The following is a 17,167-nucleotide window of genomic DNA, read 5'->3' on the forward strand; positions in this document are numbered from 1 at the left end:
CATAAGATGTGAGATAACAATGTGTTCTTATAATCACTCCCATAATTCCTCACTACAAGTGGTCAATCTCATTGTGACCATTACTACAATTTTGATAGTCGGTCTCATTATTAACTTGGCTATCTTATAACTTTTGATAGCAGGATCTCATTAGTAACATGATCAGCATTATAAGTTTCTCAATTACATCCATCATCCCAACATTTTCAAAGATCTTATAATCATATTCACTTCAAGGAATAATGTAATTCAACCAAGTTTCATGGTTCGGACAAACGGATATGAAATCGTTTCAAAGTTGTTATCCTTGTTACATAATATTGCTACTTTAGCATATTTGAGAACGACAAATGAAAATTGTTTTATCTGATTTTACCTTGTAAAGAATCTTCTCTTTGCATTACACCATAGAGAAGTAATTACATGTCCGAATCATATAAGGTCTAACATCTTTTGAGCTTCTACAAACTCAATATGAGATTTAGGGAGTATGACATCTCGGGTGTCATGTCTAAACTTTTGATTCCCTTTCATGAGAGATATTAAATCAATTTAGATGATCGATTGAATACTACAAATGAGTATATGATAACATATGAAATACCCAATATAAAATAAAGTCGAACTATATAATACATGGCATCATAATATAATATGTGACCATATAAAACAATTTATTATTATCACAATATATGACCACATAAAAAGTTGGTATGAAAACTTTATGAAATATGTGTTTTTATCACACTTAAAAGCAAATATTTAAATCATATGTATTACATGTAACCAATTAAAATTTTCACTTTTGATAACATCATTTAAGATAGAAAATTCATTAATACTATTGTATCCATGGTTCAATCATCTCCATCGAAATCGGCCACAAGACCAAAAACGTTTGTACAAAATAATATTTGTATGAAATACAAATTCATATGTTGAATCAAAATATTAATAACATTACTTGTTAATCTTGATCTTGTAGTAATACCGTATTTTTAAAGCACTACACCATAAAAACCTTTTGTATTTCTTAATTTTTGTGTAGTATTTATAATCATACAAACCACATGTTGGAGCACGTATCTAAGATACTTCATAGTATTATTTGGAACATAAATGCATCTTTATATAATTCAAGTAGAAACATTAAAAGTATTTTAGCACTACATTAAACAACTAAAAATTTCACGGTAACGCTTACGATTTCATGATCCGTTAAATAGCATTTAAATTTCAATTCCATTATTTATCAAGACTTATAAATCTTTAAAATGATGTAAAAACAATAATTACCATTTAAGAAATATAACTTTCTTGAAAATCATTTACTAACATTTCAAACCCATTTGTAAGGGTTATAAAACTAAATTGAAAACAAACTTGCATTTGATGACTAAATTAATTTATATTAATAAGATAACTAATTTTCTTTTAATTAGAAACAAGATGTGGACATTTTTGTATTTTCTCGGTGATGTAAGTGTGTTCTTTTAAAAAATTAAATACAAAATATACGTGACTTGCTTCCCTTGTATTTTCTCATCTAGTAGTTGCCTAATTAAGAGATGGGCGGATCAAACGTCATCACCCACAAATCATCTTCCCCAAAATTATTAGGGTATTAAAGAAAACATAACAATTAACATTTAGTGATAAACTAGAAACGGTCGGGGAGTATTAAAACCTATAGCCCTTTTATATTTCAAACAATTAATCCAAATATGAAATTAATACACATTAAGGAAGTTCAAATATGAAATTAGTAGTTATTATTTATTTATTTAAAATAAATAATTTTTAGTTAATAGTAACACGTCATGAATTCATGAAAATAAGGTACAAATATTTATTAGATAAAATATCGTCATCGTTTGTAGATAAAAGGATAAATGTCTATAGTAACAGTAGTAATTTCGATTCAACATACACATAATTGGTTAACTTATATATAATATGTTAGTCATTTAACACTTTTTTATAAATTTAAAACATATAAATTATTTAAGTTGGATTTATTTAGATGATAGTGTTTTAATATGGATTAGTTGTAGATAAATATGTACGAACATGCAAATGACTCATTTACAAAATAAAAAAAAACTTATATATAAAATTAGTATGGGTTCTACATCATACATGTAATGTTATTAATATAATTTATTTGAAACCACACTTATAATCAATCTTATTTCTAAGATTATATTTTGTGACACTACGAAGATTAAATTTTACAATTAACAGTTTAGTCAAACTATCGACCCATAAGTTTTTACTAACATCACTAAATCATTTATTTTTGATAAACTCATACTTCAACAGTTTTGCCATTTCCTATTACTTTATATTGAATATTTGTTATCCAATGAGAGTAACCATATCATCACCATCCCAAACAACTTCACTGTAACATAATTTCCCATTTTCCCATCAAAAACTTATCACATATCCTATGTTTTCATATTAAGCATAAAAGAAGATATATATTAGCTTACAGAATCGCTATATGATTTTTTTAGGAGTTATTTATTTATTTATATTTTCTTGAAACGATCATAGGCTTATATAGAATGAATAAGACGAACATGTTCGAGATCGTACCTCGTTAGCCAAACAGAATAAAGCAAGGCAGCCCCCCTAGTACACTGTGCGATCTACGGTGGTTGTTAGTGAATTAAAATCAATATCAAACACGATGGCCACGTGCGAAGAACAGTTACAATAGTGAAGGTGGTGCGACTAGTTGGAGGATGGCAGCCATGGTGACTAGTTGGTATCGCCTGCAATGGTTGTTACATGCTGTGACGATCTAAATGGATGAAGGAAAACCAAATCATGGATATGAACATCTTGCAGCAACTCGTGCTGATAATGTGTTGTAAAACAACTAAACCTATTAGCAATATAAAGAGATGAATAAGAGAATGAGGGAATGTAAATATTATTGATTGATATCTCTACACCATATACAAATGCCACAATATATAGGCACATGCATTAATACAAAAGAAATCAAAGAGATAGGAGTTATACATGTGGAAAGTCACCATATAAATTATACATTCATAACAAGTAATTATTTATTTAATTATATGTAATTATCTAAGTGAGTAGTAGCATGGTAGAGTAACTATATGATTTTAATTGTGTTAATAACTAATAGAGTAATTATTTTAATAACTTAGGTATAGTGGTTAGAAACGGGATCAGGAGAAAACGGTTGGAAGTGTGAAAACGGTAAGAACGAATCCTGAATGAACACATGGCGGGCGATATAATCAAGGCAGAGAGGCTTTTTTTGTCTTTTTATTTTTTTCCAGTGCATCTCACACACTGTTTCTCATTTGTGGCGTAGAGGATTTTTCGGCGTGTAGTTAAAAACAAAAACTTTTTGGCGTTTTACTGATTTTTAGATTTGCCGCGATGAATTAATCGTTTTTGTCTTACAAAGTAAATATCTTGGCGTTTATGACGTTTCCAAATTCATTATAATCGATTAATAATTCAAACATTACAATTTTTGGCATTTTCTTGTTTTGTTGTAGATCTGTCGCGATGAATTAATCCTTTTTGTCTTATAAAAGTAAACATCTTGAGGTCCATGACGTTCCCAAATTAATTATAAACCATTAATAATTCAAACATTACAACTTTTTTGGCGTTTTCTTTGTTTTTTGTAGATCTGCCGCGATAAGTTAATCCTTTTTGTCTTATAAAAGTAAATATCTTGGCGTTCCCAAATTCATTATAATTCATTAATAATTCAAAACATTACAACTAAGACGAAATCAAACTAAACTAATATTCTTTTGCGGATGGTGTATTACATCAGAGATGTACCCATCGCTTTGCTCAACACTTTCTTCAGGCTCATCATCATCTAGGTCATTGGCGTATAACGCCGTCAACTGGTTTAGCCTGCCTCGCATCCTAGATTTAAACATAATCACAATCCTAAGTGTTACAATGTGCGAAGGTGCTAAATCACAGAGTTGTTCAAGAAGGCGTAGTCTATGTGTGTTCAGCACTTCGTCCATCGTCAACGAATCCTCCTCCCCATTTTGATAATTCACTTTCACCGTCCTTGATTGTTCATCCAAACTCCAACCGGTAACTGTTGGTAGATCAAAAACGTCATCATCATCATCTGCTGGAAATCTTCTCTTCAATCTTCTTATTACTGTTTGAGTCCTTTCACTCTGGTTGGCTATTGGAACCCTAAGGGCCAGAATATCCTCTAAACGGCCTCATCCATACTAAGTATGGCGTTGATGGTCTTGACCTTCACCCTTATTCTGTCTGAGAACTTTAGGACGAAACATCTCTCCGACATATCAAACCTCCATGCAATAACTTGAGCCATTTTAATTTAAGTTGTATGACGTTTTAGAAAATTTGTGGCGTGTTAAATTTGTTTACTTGTTCTACTTATATAATGACCTTTTATTTGGCGCGAAGTAGATTAGGTCTATATGTTTTTGGCGCCAAAAACAATAGTAATTATCTTTTTTTTCATGTGTAGTTTTATCTGTGTCGTGTGATGTAGGATGCAGACCTATACTGTTAATTATGGCGTTTTGAATATATAAAAAATACAACTAATTAACTTTTGTAAGCAAAATAATGTTATGGCTTTTGAAACACAAAGATGGCGTTTTGAAACATATATCAGACATGCACATTGTAAATAATATTCATGGCGTTTAGAAACAAGTAGATGCAATAGTCTAAACCCAATACATTAGTCAACATGAAAATTATAAAATGAAAGCAATTCATGGCGTTTAAATTAATCTACGTATTCATCCATCCTTTGTTTTATTCTATTGTACCTTGTTTTATATCAGTAATTTTTGATATCCCTAATTCCAAGAATTTATTCAAAGATTTGACCAGTTTTCTTCGGTTTTCATTTTGGCTACACAGTAGGATTTTTGCAATGTATTTGATCCTGAGGTCATTTAGCTGTTTTTGTTGTAGGTCATTTGGGGCGTTTTCTTTTGCCAGACCACATTCCCAACAGCCAACTGCCCCATATACGTTTCCATATGCCTCATTGCAAAAATCCCACAGTCGATCATGTTAGACTCTGTCCTCCGATCCATCTTTGGTCTGACAATAGGCGACGTCTTCATGATCTTAGCCATTGGGTGTTTTTGAATAAGCAAGTAGTTTGCAAATGCATCTTGCTGCAGTTCACATTTTTGCATAACATGTGATTAAAGGAAACATAATTTGTGGTGTTTTCATAACATGTGATTAAAGGCAATTTTGGCGTTTTATATCTATTTAGATAAATAAAGTATTTTATTAGCGGAAAAGTACATAAAAAACCACAGAAAATGATAAACAAAAAAAAAAGAAAAGGAAAAAAATAAAACTCATCGTCAGAAGTGATTTCGTCTGAGAAGTATCCATCGCTCCCCTCGTCTTCTTCTTCGGATTTTTCATCAAATTTCTCATCCAAATCTTCACTGTCATTGGTATCTTCATCTAGTAGTTTTTGACAACTCCATTTGAACATGTCATCCAACATAGCTAATGTTGGGGTCATCTCTCTGTTCAAATATCTTGAATTGCATAACTCCTGTAGAAACCCAAGACTCTGTTTGGTCATGATGTTTTCAACTGTGTAGTCTTCATGCTACCCGTCGTCACATACAACAGTCACCAATTCAGAGTCCTCATCAAAACGCCAAGATTGGATGACTGGGTTGACAATTGGATTTGCATTATTCGGTGCAAATTTTCTGGTTAATCTTCGTATAACCGTCTGTGTTTTCTCACAGAGGTTATGAAGAGGAACGCCAAGGGCTAGGATCCCCATCTGAACTTCTTTGTCAAAGTTTAGTATGCCGTTGGCGGTTTTCACAAACACCCTTCTTCTGTTGTCAAAGAGGATTACAAATCTATTGATTCTAGTGTTGAATCTCTATGAAACGACGTTTGCCATTTGTCCTTTTTCAGAGTTTTTTTTTTAAATTTGGCGTTTTGGTAAGAATGGCGTTTTGGTTAAAGATGGTGTGTTTTAGTATGATCAATGGAAGGGACAGTAACGTCATTTATATAATGATGTGTTTGGCGCGTAGTTTAGGGCGGTAGTTTTTTATAATAAATGCTAGCAATAAAGTTTCTGGTGTTTCAGTTACTTTTTGTTCAATTCTATTTGTTAAAGCTTAATGGCATTTACGTAGGTTTGGCGTTTTGTACTTAAGCAGTCAAAAGACCATTTTACCCTTAATAAATCTCGTGCCTTTATGAAAGTTCATCATATTTACGAAAATGCCATCGCGTCAATTTAATCTCTAGATTGTTTTGATCCAATGGATGGGTACCGTTCTCACCATTTTCACACTTATAGGCGTTTTCCCCAGATCCCGCCCCTACTAGTAGTTATACTAGTAAAGCAATTATCTTCATCAGAGGCATAATTGGTTGTATCTAATACTAATAAAAAAGTATGATTAATGCCACATGGCATTCTCATACTAAACCAAGAACCTACTTAATGCCACATGGCATTCTCTTATTTAATTTACTAATAATATTGTTAATTAATTAATTAATACAAAACAATAAAAAAATCCTTAACAAATTAATACTAACAAATATTTTATTGTTTACTTAGATAATGATTATTTACTTTTAATTTTTCTAAAATATATAGTTAGTTATTAGTAACAACTCTACTTATAATAAAGAATTTCAAATAATGTCAATGTGACAACATCTTCTTATTCTTTAAAAGGATTTTTTACTATATGTTAAACATCTATTAAATAAATTACAATTTTATATTATAATAATAAAAATGGTAAAGAATAGGTTAATCCGATATTTGAAAACCGGTTTACTTTCATGCTTTGAAAACGCTTTTAATGTTATTAGACCCGTGTAATAAAGGGGTTTAAGGATAAAATATCTTCATGATAATTTTGATGCAAGTTTATACTCACCGGATGTCCTAAATGAAGTTATATTTTTAGGCTTGCCAAACCACTCATATTATCTGGAAGTAATATTGGCACTTAAACGTTTATCATTAGATTTCGTTTAATACCGCTAAATAGAAGGATTCCGTTTAAATTGAAAAGAAGACAGTTTCCTCTCGTCTTATGTTTTGTCATGACGATAAATAAAAGTATAGGACAGTTTTTGTGTAAAGTTAGTTTGTTTCTAAAAGAATCGGTTTTTACACATGACCAACTGTTGCGTCATCTATAGTAAAAAATTCACTTATGTAAATTTTTGTAGAGAGTATAAATTTAAATAATTTATAAATTTATATCCTTAAACCCGTGTAGTACATGGGTCTAATAATCTAGTAACTAATAGAGTAACTATTTTCATCAAGTGCATAATGATTTGCAAAACTTGTATAATTATTTACATTGTTAGAGTAATTATCTTAATATCTTATAGAGTAAAATCACAACTAAAGTAGTAATTTAATGGTATACGTTTTTGTTAAATGTAGTTAATATACTGGAAGATATAACTGTTGGAATTATAACTATTAGATTAATTATAACTAGTAGAGTATTTATCTTAATAATTTTTAGTGGAGGAACTGTAGTACTAGAGTAATTAACTTAATCAATTGCATGACTTGTTTGTATAACCAGTAGAGTAATTATCATTATAACGTTTACTAACATATGGAACTGTGAATATGTATGTTGCGTGCTCAAACTATATGCATGTTCCCATTTAATTGACTTTGAAACAAACCAACATCACAATCTGAATATGCCAGTGAAATAAACCAACATATTAATGGGACACGACATGCAACTGATGATATGCATGTTGCTTGCTGAAATTCATGATATTTCATTTAATTGACTTTGAAACAACCCAACATCATAATGCACAATTCAAAATGTAAAGTACAATTGTTCAGTTACAATTACTCTACTAGTGCATCAAATAAGATATCAGTCACAACTACTAGATAAGTGCATCATTACTACAATACTAGTTCATCAAACAACATATAAGTCAAAATTACTCTACTGGTGCATCAGACAATATACTAGTCACAATTACTCTACTAGTGCATCATTACCACAATACTAGTGCATCAAACATATCTGTTAAAATTACTTTAATAGTGCGTCAAACATGTCAGTTAAAATTATTCTACTAGTGCATCATTAGTACACTACTAGTGCATCAAATAAGATATCAGTTACTAGTACCCTACTAGTGCATCATTACTACAATACTAGTGCATCAAACAACATATCAGTCAAAATTACTATACTAGTGCATCAAACAAGATACCAGTTACAATTATTCTACCAGTTCATCAATAATGAACTATTAGTGCATCAAAAACACATCACTCACAAATACTCTACTATTACATTACTAATACACTACTAGTGCATCAATCAAGATACCAGTCAAAATTACTCTACTAGTTCATCATTCGTCCACTACTAGTGTAACTACAAGGCATTACATTACAATAAAAAAAAATCTACTTGAATTAGGTATTTTTATGGTATGTCGTTGTTGTATTTCATTCTTCATTCACCGAAAACAACTTTTATTGGAGGCTCTTTATTGTAGAAATAAGATAAGAATTAGATAATCGGAAATGAACATCAAACGGAAAATCATTTATAAACCCTAGTTTTCTAATTTATCCCCTATACAACTAACCATATTAAAAAATAACAAATTACCTTTGGTCGCCATGATTTCGGGTTGAATATGGTTTATTTTGAAAAGACTTCGCTGATTTTAATCTTCTTTTAAGAGGACTTAGGGTTTTGTTTTCGAACCTGAATGGATTCAGGGGTTCGTTGTAGGCTATGGCGCTATTGCTTTTTGTGATAAAATGATTCGATTTAGTTACAGATTTGCACCACGTGTTTTTTTTAATTCCCCCCATTTGTACATTTCGTACATTTGTATGGGATCTTCACCCGTGTTAGCATATTATTTATAATAAATAATGAATAGTGAATTGTTAATTTGTTTGGCTCGAATACACATTTTTTAATGACAACACTTGCTACTACAATATTACTCGAATACACATTTAATTAGAAACACTAATATACCCTTTTAATTATTAGAAGATAGAACATAACTATATATTTTATGCTAGTATAATTATTGTAATAATAATAATAATAATGTAAGTGCAGCAAATTGTAACACTAGATTAATCGGATTTTAGTGACACTAGGGGCAAAATTGTAATTTTACATGCAATGTCCAAGAGGCTATAAATTGGGAGTCTTAACTTGTTTAGTTAGAGTTTTGGAGAGATTTTAGGGTTTACACACACATCCATGTAATAGAATCTACGGTTTGACAAGATCAATACAAGCTTTGATTGATATTTAGAATTGAATGTTGATTCACCACACCGTGTTCGTTGGATTCCGCACTCTAAATACGTTAGTCGAACAAATTGTATGGTGCTCGGTCCTTATAAATAACAACAACAACAACAACAACAACAACAACAACAACAACAACAACACAACAACAACAATTGTTAGGGATCATTTTTATGGCTCAGAATCCTAATGTCTCAAGATGCTTCGGTATCCTAATAGGATTAAAGATCCTGAGCTTCGGTGCTACTAACCCTTATCTCGTCCCTCCTTGTTAGTATTCGCGGGTAAGCTTGAGACCAACGGCTCTCTAGATAGGATTTCCCGAATAATCGCTAAAGAAGTTAAGGGAAACGTGTGGAAAGCATGGAAGAGACCCACAACGCTCATATTCAAGACTGCCCAAGTCATCTGAAGATCCCGGATTTGTCGAATACTTAGTTTGGATTTGTTTTTACCTTTGTATTATATATAGAGTAGCTCGATCAATTTAGAACTCACTTTACACTCACACAAATCTCTGTAACACATAATATTCGATCAGCTGCTCCACAATTGTATTCTTTTTCAATTATTAATAAGATCAGAGCTAGGTAGTTGTCAGCTCTAGGGTTTTGGTGTCGGCAATCATCTCTCGAAGATATCAAAGGATTTTCCCCATAACAAATCTCTTGTGTTTCATTATTACTTATTGTTTTCTTTCATTACACACTCATCTTGATCACCTTCAACAATTTTACTACTCACAAATCTGTTTCCAAATGAGTATCTCGAAGTTCATTTCAGGGACCCCGAGACTTAAACTCATTATTCGAAGAGCACACTACCTCACGTTCTTAGTTTGGTTACTATATTGAGTTTGCAAATTTTTACCAAAACAATTTGGTGCCACTGTGGGGCAAATGGTGTTTTTCATCATCAAATCTTTCTTGAAATTTTTGTTGAATCATTTTCTTTCGAAACTATTCTTGAAAAATGGCATCTCAATGCGAATCGACTTGGTCTTCTATTACTTCTTCAACCTCTGGAGTGAGCAACCCTATTCCTGCAACATATTAGAGAAAAACCACGTTTGTTGGACTTACCTCTTCTAGATCTGGGATACCGATTGGAGGACCAGTCCTAGCCTCTAACGAGGAGATCTTATCGATGTTCACTCGGATGAAGCAGTAGATGAAGCGACAACGAGAGACTAACCAATTGTTGTTCATGGAATTTGCAAAGCTAAAGGATCCTAGGAAGTCGGTGGAAATGACACCATTACAGCCAAGGATCTTAAACTTTAACACTGCAGGATCCTCAAGAAACCAACAGGGAGACTTCCTACCCCTTCAACCAGGAACGGTAGCAATCGGCCCAACTCCATCCGTCAGGATCTCCACGAGCAGGGATCTTGGAATCACCCCGGATCATTCTCTCAGAATCCCAATATCCGCAACATTGTTGATGTGTGTGAATGTGTACTCAAAATCAGACCAAGTTTTAAAAGATGGAATTATCTAAAAACTACACATGAACGGCAAGTGTATCGGACGTGTATAGTATAGAAAGAAAGACCAAGTATCGAACCTAGGGACTCTAATTTAGAAACTCTAAAACTCTACCTAAAGTGAATTACTAGCCTAAAATTGATTTGGTTTTAAATTGTTTTAATTAACTAACTAATAACCTAAGATTAACCTAATGAATACTCAACTAAAGACAAGAGCAAAGAGCACACAAAAGTGAAACCAGTGATGCTGAACAAACTACCTACGCAAGAATCTCTAATGATTACATGAAAGATGTCACACCCTCAAATTCCACCTGCGGGGTTTTGCCGCAAGGCGCGTGACAAACCAGGATCCAAGATACTAGTCATATAGAATGACCTCTATATGAGAAAATTATGTTTTTCAAAACCAAAGTAAGCTGCGGAAGCGTAAATAAAAGTAATGTAAAAATAGTGCGTCTAAACAAACGCCCAAAACCAACATAAATAACCTTATGAATGCAAACACCCCAAAAATAGTTTTTAATTTCATGTTGTGCTCCTAGAATGAATGGGTACCTTAGCGACCTGAGAAAGATATGCAAGAACAAGTGTCAACACATAATGATGAGTGAGTTCACAGGTTTGATTCACATATATAAAATAATTCATTTGTTTAAGTCGTTTCAATTCATTGTAGCGTTTAGCGGTTTCTTGTTATATTTATAGGTAGCTAACCTAGATGTTATGTCACTAAGCGTTCGAAACCGAAGCTGACTGATTTTGCGCTGTTGCTTTTAATTACCAGGTCTATCACTGTCCATGGCGGTGTGATAGGCAAATTTAACACACGTTCGATCATTACCGGTCGAGTTAGCGCAATTAACTCGGGTGGGGCTTGTTAGGCCCAGTCGTACTACTCGAAATTTCCTTGCTATAACCCAATACTAACGGTCCAAGATGAAGGACTTAATGTGATAGTGTGCACTTTGTGACCATAACTGATATAACAAAAACCCTAACCCTTGTGACGTTACTTTACCGTAACGCGAGTCATTACTTTACCGTAAGGTTATACATGCTTTCTCCCCCTGTGTTTTGTAAACATTTAAAGTGTAGGGGCCGTGAACTCACCTTTGATTTGCTCGGCTAGAATTAAATTGACTAAGGGTCGATGTTGTCAACCACATCCTAATATGGTTACAGTTTAGTGTTAGTTATCATTCACGTATGTCATTTAAATCTTATATGAATGCTAACAAATAACATGCAAATCACGTTGACACTTAGTTATCCGTTTGTGTAGGTATGTGCACGTGTTCATCTCATAACATGCAACACGTTTAGCTACATTTATCTATGCACTAATCATGCGAGGACACATAAATCGAACAATAACCCACACTTACACACAATATCACTATATTTAAGCCAATCCAACTAATATCAGTTTTCTATCTATTTTTGCGAATTTTTGATAAAATACTAACCGCACCAGAACAATTACGAATAAATTATGAGGGGTGCCAAATTGTGTTTGTGTATTTTTCTCAAGGTTCAATTATGCACTGAAAAATCATAAAAAGTCATTTAGCACATCGTAGGCAAATTCGTCACATTCTATCGACAGTTACGGTATAATTTATTTAAAAATCTCTGTCAATCCAATTGAAGAAATTCTAGTTGGAGAATTTTATTACCTCCTAGCACTATCTACCGTAAATATTTCACATGTTAAACCCAATCCAAGACTGAGTTATGACTCTCATAACAGGCTGTAATTTCTGCAGAAAAACGCAGCCCACACCTGTGTTTCCGTTTTAATCTTTTAAAATATCAAAACTCGCTGAAAGATTATGATTCCAGTGGGGCTTGAAAACTATTTCATGGAACTACATTTTAGAGTCAAGAACGTCACGTTTTTGTTAGGTTTTGACCTCGTTACAGCTGTTACAAGTCGGTTGAAAGTTCTGCACAACAACTATTTTGCTTTCAGCTTTTCATAAAAACGTTTTTATGACTTTTTAACATGTTTCCAGTTCCCTAACCAAGTATACATATCATGGATCAGTTTAAACATGTGTATTTATCAAGATCATGAAGTCATGCAAAACCCTAATCATACATACATACATAAACAAACTACTAGACATCAATCTTCTTACTTTATAAGGAACTTGCTTTTTCATAAACCCTGGTTTTCGTATAACTAGGTTTTCATGCATCAAATAATCAAAACAAGATCAAGAACCCAAGTTACATCCAAACTAACACATAATATGAGTGAGAAGATGATTACGGGAAGTCAAGAAAGAGCCTAAGGATGATGATGATGACGATCCGATTGTATGTGTGTGTTTCGCTAGAGATAGAGAGACGAAAAGGGAGAGAGAATACGAGCATGGGTGTTGGGGGCGGCCTAGGGTTGGGTTGGTTTATTATATTTTTTTAGAAACATAACTTTACACAGTTGGCCCCTTATGTTTCAAGTCTTTAAACTTGGACAAGAGGTTAATCAGATTAACTTTAATGCATGTGTCGGGCAAGTCCCTCTAGTTTGAAAACCTTAAAACTTGCGTAGGAAGTTAAACGAGTTATCTTGTATCGAAAGTTATTCCAAATAACTTTGTGTTATGACAAGATACGTCTCTCGTGTGTCCACGTAACTATAGTAATAGAGGTCTAGTACCAAGAGTCACTATTATTGTGTCCACGGTTCGATACTCGGACTTACTTGTTTTACTACTTACGATCGGTACACTTGTCGGTAGTGTGTGCTTTAGCGGGTTTTTTCCAATTTTAAAACTTGTTTGAATTTAACTGATAATATATTTCACACATCAAGTTTTTGGCGCCGTTGCCAGGGATACAGTGCGCTTTTAAGGACGACCCGAGTCAAGTATTTAGCTGTTTTACTACTTTCTTAGATTAGTTTGTTTTTCTTTAGGTAATAAAAATAAAAATAAAAAAGTATAGAAAACTGAAAAAAAGTAGTTTAGTTTCCCTTCTTGTTTTCTAGTGATTTGTGCCATTTGCTTCTCAGTTTATGAGCACTCATTCTTCGGGCACACCTAAAGATTCTCCATTCTCTGAGCCAAAATCCGAATTCCACTGTCGCTTACGTCAGGTTAAGTTTATGGTTCCAAAAGTAGAATTCAATCTAGTTATGGTTGATCATAGGACTGTTGCCGATAACATTAGTGTTGCTCCTACCATCGTTCGCATAAGCATCACCCTTCCCATTGTAGAGGCGAATAACTGGACCAATCCACCCACCTTGATCAACACCATTACCCGCTCGACGAGGACCCCCATGCTCATCTAACTAGATTTGGTAGGGTCTATGGTACTTTCCACCTTAGTGGCGTTACTGAGGAGACCATTCATGTTGTTTTGTTCCCGTTCTCACTCATCGATCAGGTCGTCGTTTGGTTAGACTCACTCCCACAGGGAGCCATTAACTCTTAGATTGATCTCCAGTCCAAATTCATGCAAAAGTACATTCCCCCTGCTAAGACAGCTCGTCTTAGAAATCTTATTTCCCCTGCTAACACTGCTCGTCTTAGAAATCTTATTTATGCTTTTACTGAGCAACTAGGGGAATCTTTCTACGAGATATGGGACCGATTCAAGGCACTTTTGAACAAGTACCCGCACCAGGGCCTTGAGGAGTGGAGAGTCATGAAAAAATTCTATAATGGAGTTTCTAAAGCGACTAAGAGACTTATTGACTCCATAACAGGCGGGGTAACATGATGAAAACCAAAACTTCTGCTGAGTGCCTTGATATGATGGAGGACCTAGCCACCAGTACTTACACCGAGCCTGGCTCTAGGGGCATTTCTGCTGACCCTAAGGGTATTCACACAGTAGACTCTAACATTGCTTTAGCTGCTTAGGTAGAGTCCTTAACAAAGATGGTCAAGGACATTCAGGTTAAGATGAGTTCTAAGTGTGAGGTGTGTAGAGGTGGACATGAGACAATAAATTGCCCCATAGGATCTGAGGAGGAGTTCAGTTTTGTCTAGAACCAGGGACGAGGCCAGGGTTACAACTCTGGATGGCAGTCACACCAAAGCTCAAACTGGCAGAACAGGAATCCCCCTAGATTTCAGCCCCGCCAGAGTTTATTTCAGACCTATGCTAATGGACAGAACAGTGGAAAGTCTAAGTCTGAGCTGAGTGAGTTTTTGAAGATAAATGAGAAGAGCTAGAGTAGGACTAACAAACTCCTAGAGTCGATAGTTATGCAGGGTGAGGTTAGACGTCAGGAGAAGTTGGAGAAAAACCAGGAGGTTGAGTTGATGTTTAGGAGTCAGGGGTCGACCATACAGAGTCTAGAGAGGACGATGGGAGAGATGGCGAGTAGGATGACCGAGAGGCTCGCAGGTTCATTCCCTAACACCACCCAGCTTAACCCTAATGCCCAGTTACATGTCGTGTTCACGAATAGTGGTAGGAGCACAGGAGTTGTTGATGAGGGGTTTAAGATATAGAAGGTGATACGACCTAAGAGGGTTGTGAGGAGAGCGATAGAACCAGAAGAGGAGAAAGTTGAAGAACCGATTGAAGCGTATGAGCCAGTTCCTCCATACCCTATGAGACTTTTGAGCAAAAAGCAAATTGCTCAATACAATGGGTTTTTAGAGATGATCAAAAAGCTTTATGTAGACATTCCTTTCCTTGAGGCTTTGGCTAAAATGTCTAGATTTGCCAAGTTTCTCAAAGGACTCCTGCTCAATAAGAAGAAAATTAAGGATCTTTCGATAGTTACATTGAGCGAGGAATGTTTTGCGATGATCTCAAACAAACTTCCCACTAAGATGCCTGATCCAGAAAATTTCACTATTCCTTTTGAGATTGAGAGTTTTGAGTTTAGAAGTGCCTTAGCCGACCTAGGAGCTAGTATTAATGTGATGTCTTTTTCTGTGTTTAAGAAGCTTAACCTAGGAGAGGCTACCCCTACCTACATGAATGTTCAATTCGAGGATCGTTTGGTGAAGTTTCCTAGGGGTATAAGTGAGAACGTGCTGGTGAGAGAGTAGATAAATTTGTATTCCCTACTGATTTCGTCATTCTAGGCATGGACGAGGATCCTAGTGAACATTCTAGTGTTCCACTCATCTTAGGTCATCCATTCCTTTCTACCACAAGAGCTATAATTGATGTGCATGGCAGTAAGATAACTCTTGGTGTCACTGACAACACCACATGTTAATGGAAAGAATACCCAGAAGGTAGGGAAACCTACAGTAACTAGGCAAAAGTTAAAAGGAATTGGAGATGTTAAGATGGAGAGTGATAGGAAGAAGAAGCATGTTAGGTTCAAGGAAGAGGTAGAGGTCGTAAGAGGTCAGAAGAAGTTTAAGGATAGTTCATGGAGTGTGATAGAGAAAGACGAGTGGAATGAGTTTAGTTTGGCAAGTGTGAAGGAGCACAAGTCGAGTTAGTTTGATGGCGAGTTTTGGAGAAAGAAGGGCAGTGATTTGAGTGATTTTGGTGGAGGCCCTGTGTGTTAGGTTCGGGGATGAGTTAGGTCTCAAATACCTCCCGTAGAGCGCGTCATGAGTGTTTAATAACTTGTTTGTAGAGTTTGTATATTATTTTATTTTTGAGTCAGTTTTTCATTTAGAGTCGATATTATGCGTGGGCTTGCTTTGTTTTGTTTGTGCAGGTTTGGAGGATACCGCCCGTACTCAATTTGGGCAGGAGATTTCGAGCTTATATCATTTTGTAAAGAGCATCCCCGACATATCAGTTTGGATACTAGCGCGAATGAAATGAAATACGATCGTCTACGGGTTTTGATTGAAGACGTGCACAGCTAGCATTGAATTTTATCCTAACCAGCTAAGTCATTTCTAATTCATAATTTTATTTTTATTTTTATATATTATTCTAGGTTTTTTAGTTGGTTTTCCATCCTACATTGAGGGCAATGTAGAGTTTAAATGTCGGGAAGGGAAACTACGTTTTTAGGTAGAGTTGAGTCGAAAAATTTTAAGAAAAAAAAAAGAAAAAAAGTTGGTTTGTGCTTGTCTCAGTCCTTTTGCACATAAAAAACAGATGCCTTTTTAATGCATCGATTAAAAGCTGGTCGATTGTCGAGTTTACGAGTCTGGAGCACATGTTTCTTTAAGTTACGGGATAGTAGGCTTGACTGAGTCGTTTTCGTTTTCTGAAGAAAAAAAAATGTTTTGGGTGCCTAGGAGAATGGAACAAGCTGGAGAGTTTATTGATTGTGCTTTTGTCAGTATAGGTAGCCTTTATTTCCACATAATATTGAGTTTTGAGCCTTGATATATTATATAGATATATTCACTGTTTCGTTTCATGTGTG

At 34.5% G+C, this 17,167-nt stretch overlaps 1 protein-coding gene across 1 annotated transcript; it reads left to right on the forward strand.

The window, feature by feature from the left end:
* Positions 1 to 15,425: 15,425 nt before the first annotated feature.
* Positions 15,426 to 15,872, forward strand: LOC110907860. The gene has a single exon (XM_022152780.1). The coding sequence runs from the start codon at positions 15,426 to 15,428 to the stop codon at positions 15,870 to 15,872; it is 447 nt and encodes a 148-aa protein (XP_022008472.1).
* Positions 15,873 to 17,167: the final 1,295 nt, after the last annotated feature.

Source organism: Helianthus annuus, chromosome 1 (genome assembly GCF_002127325.2).
Source record: "Helianthus annuus cultivar XRQ/B chromosome 1, HanXRQr2.0-SUNRISE, whole genome shotgun sequence".
Lineage (NCBI taxonomy): Eukaryota > Viridiplantae > Streptophyta > Magnoliopsida > Asterales > Asteraceae > Helianthus > Helianthus annuus.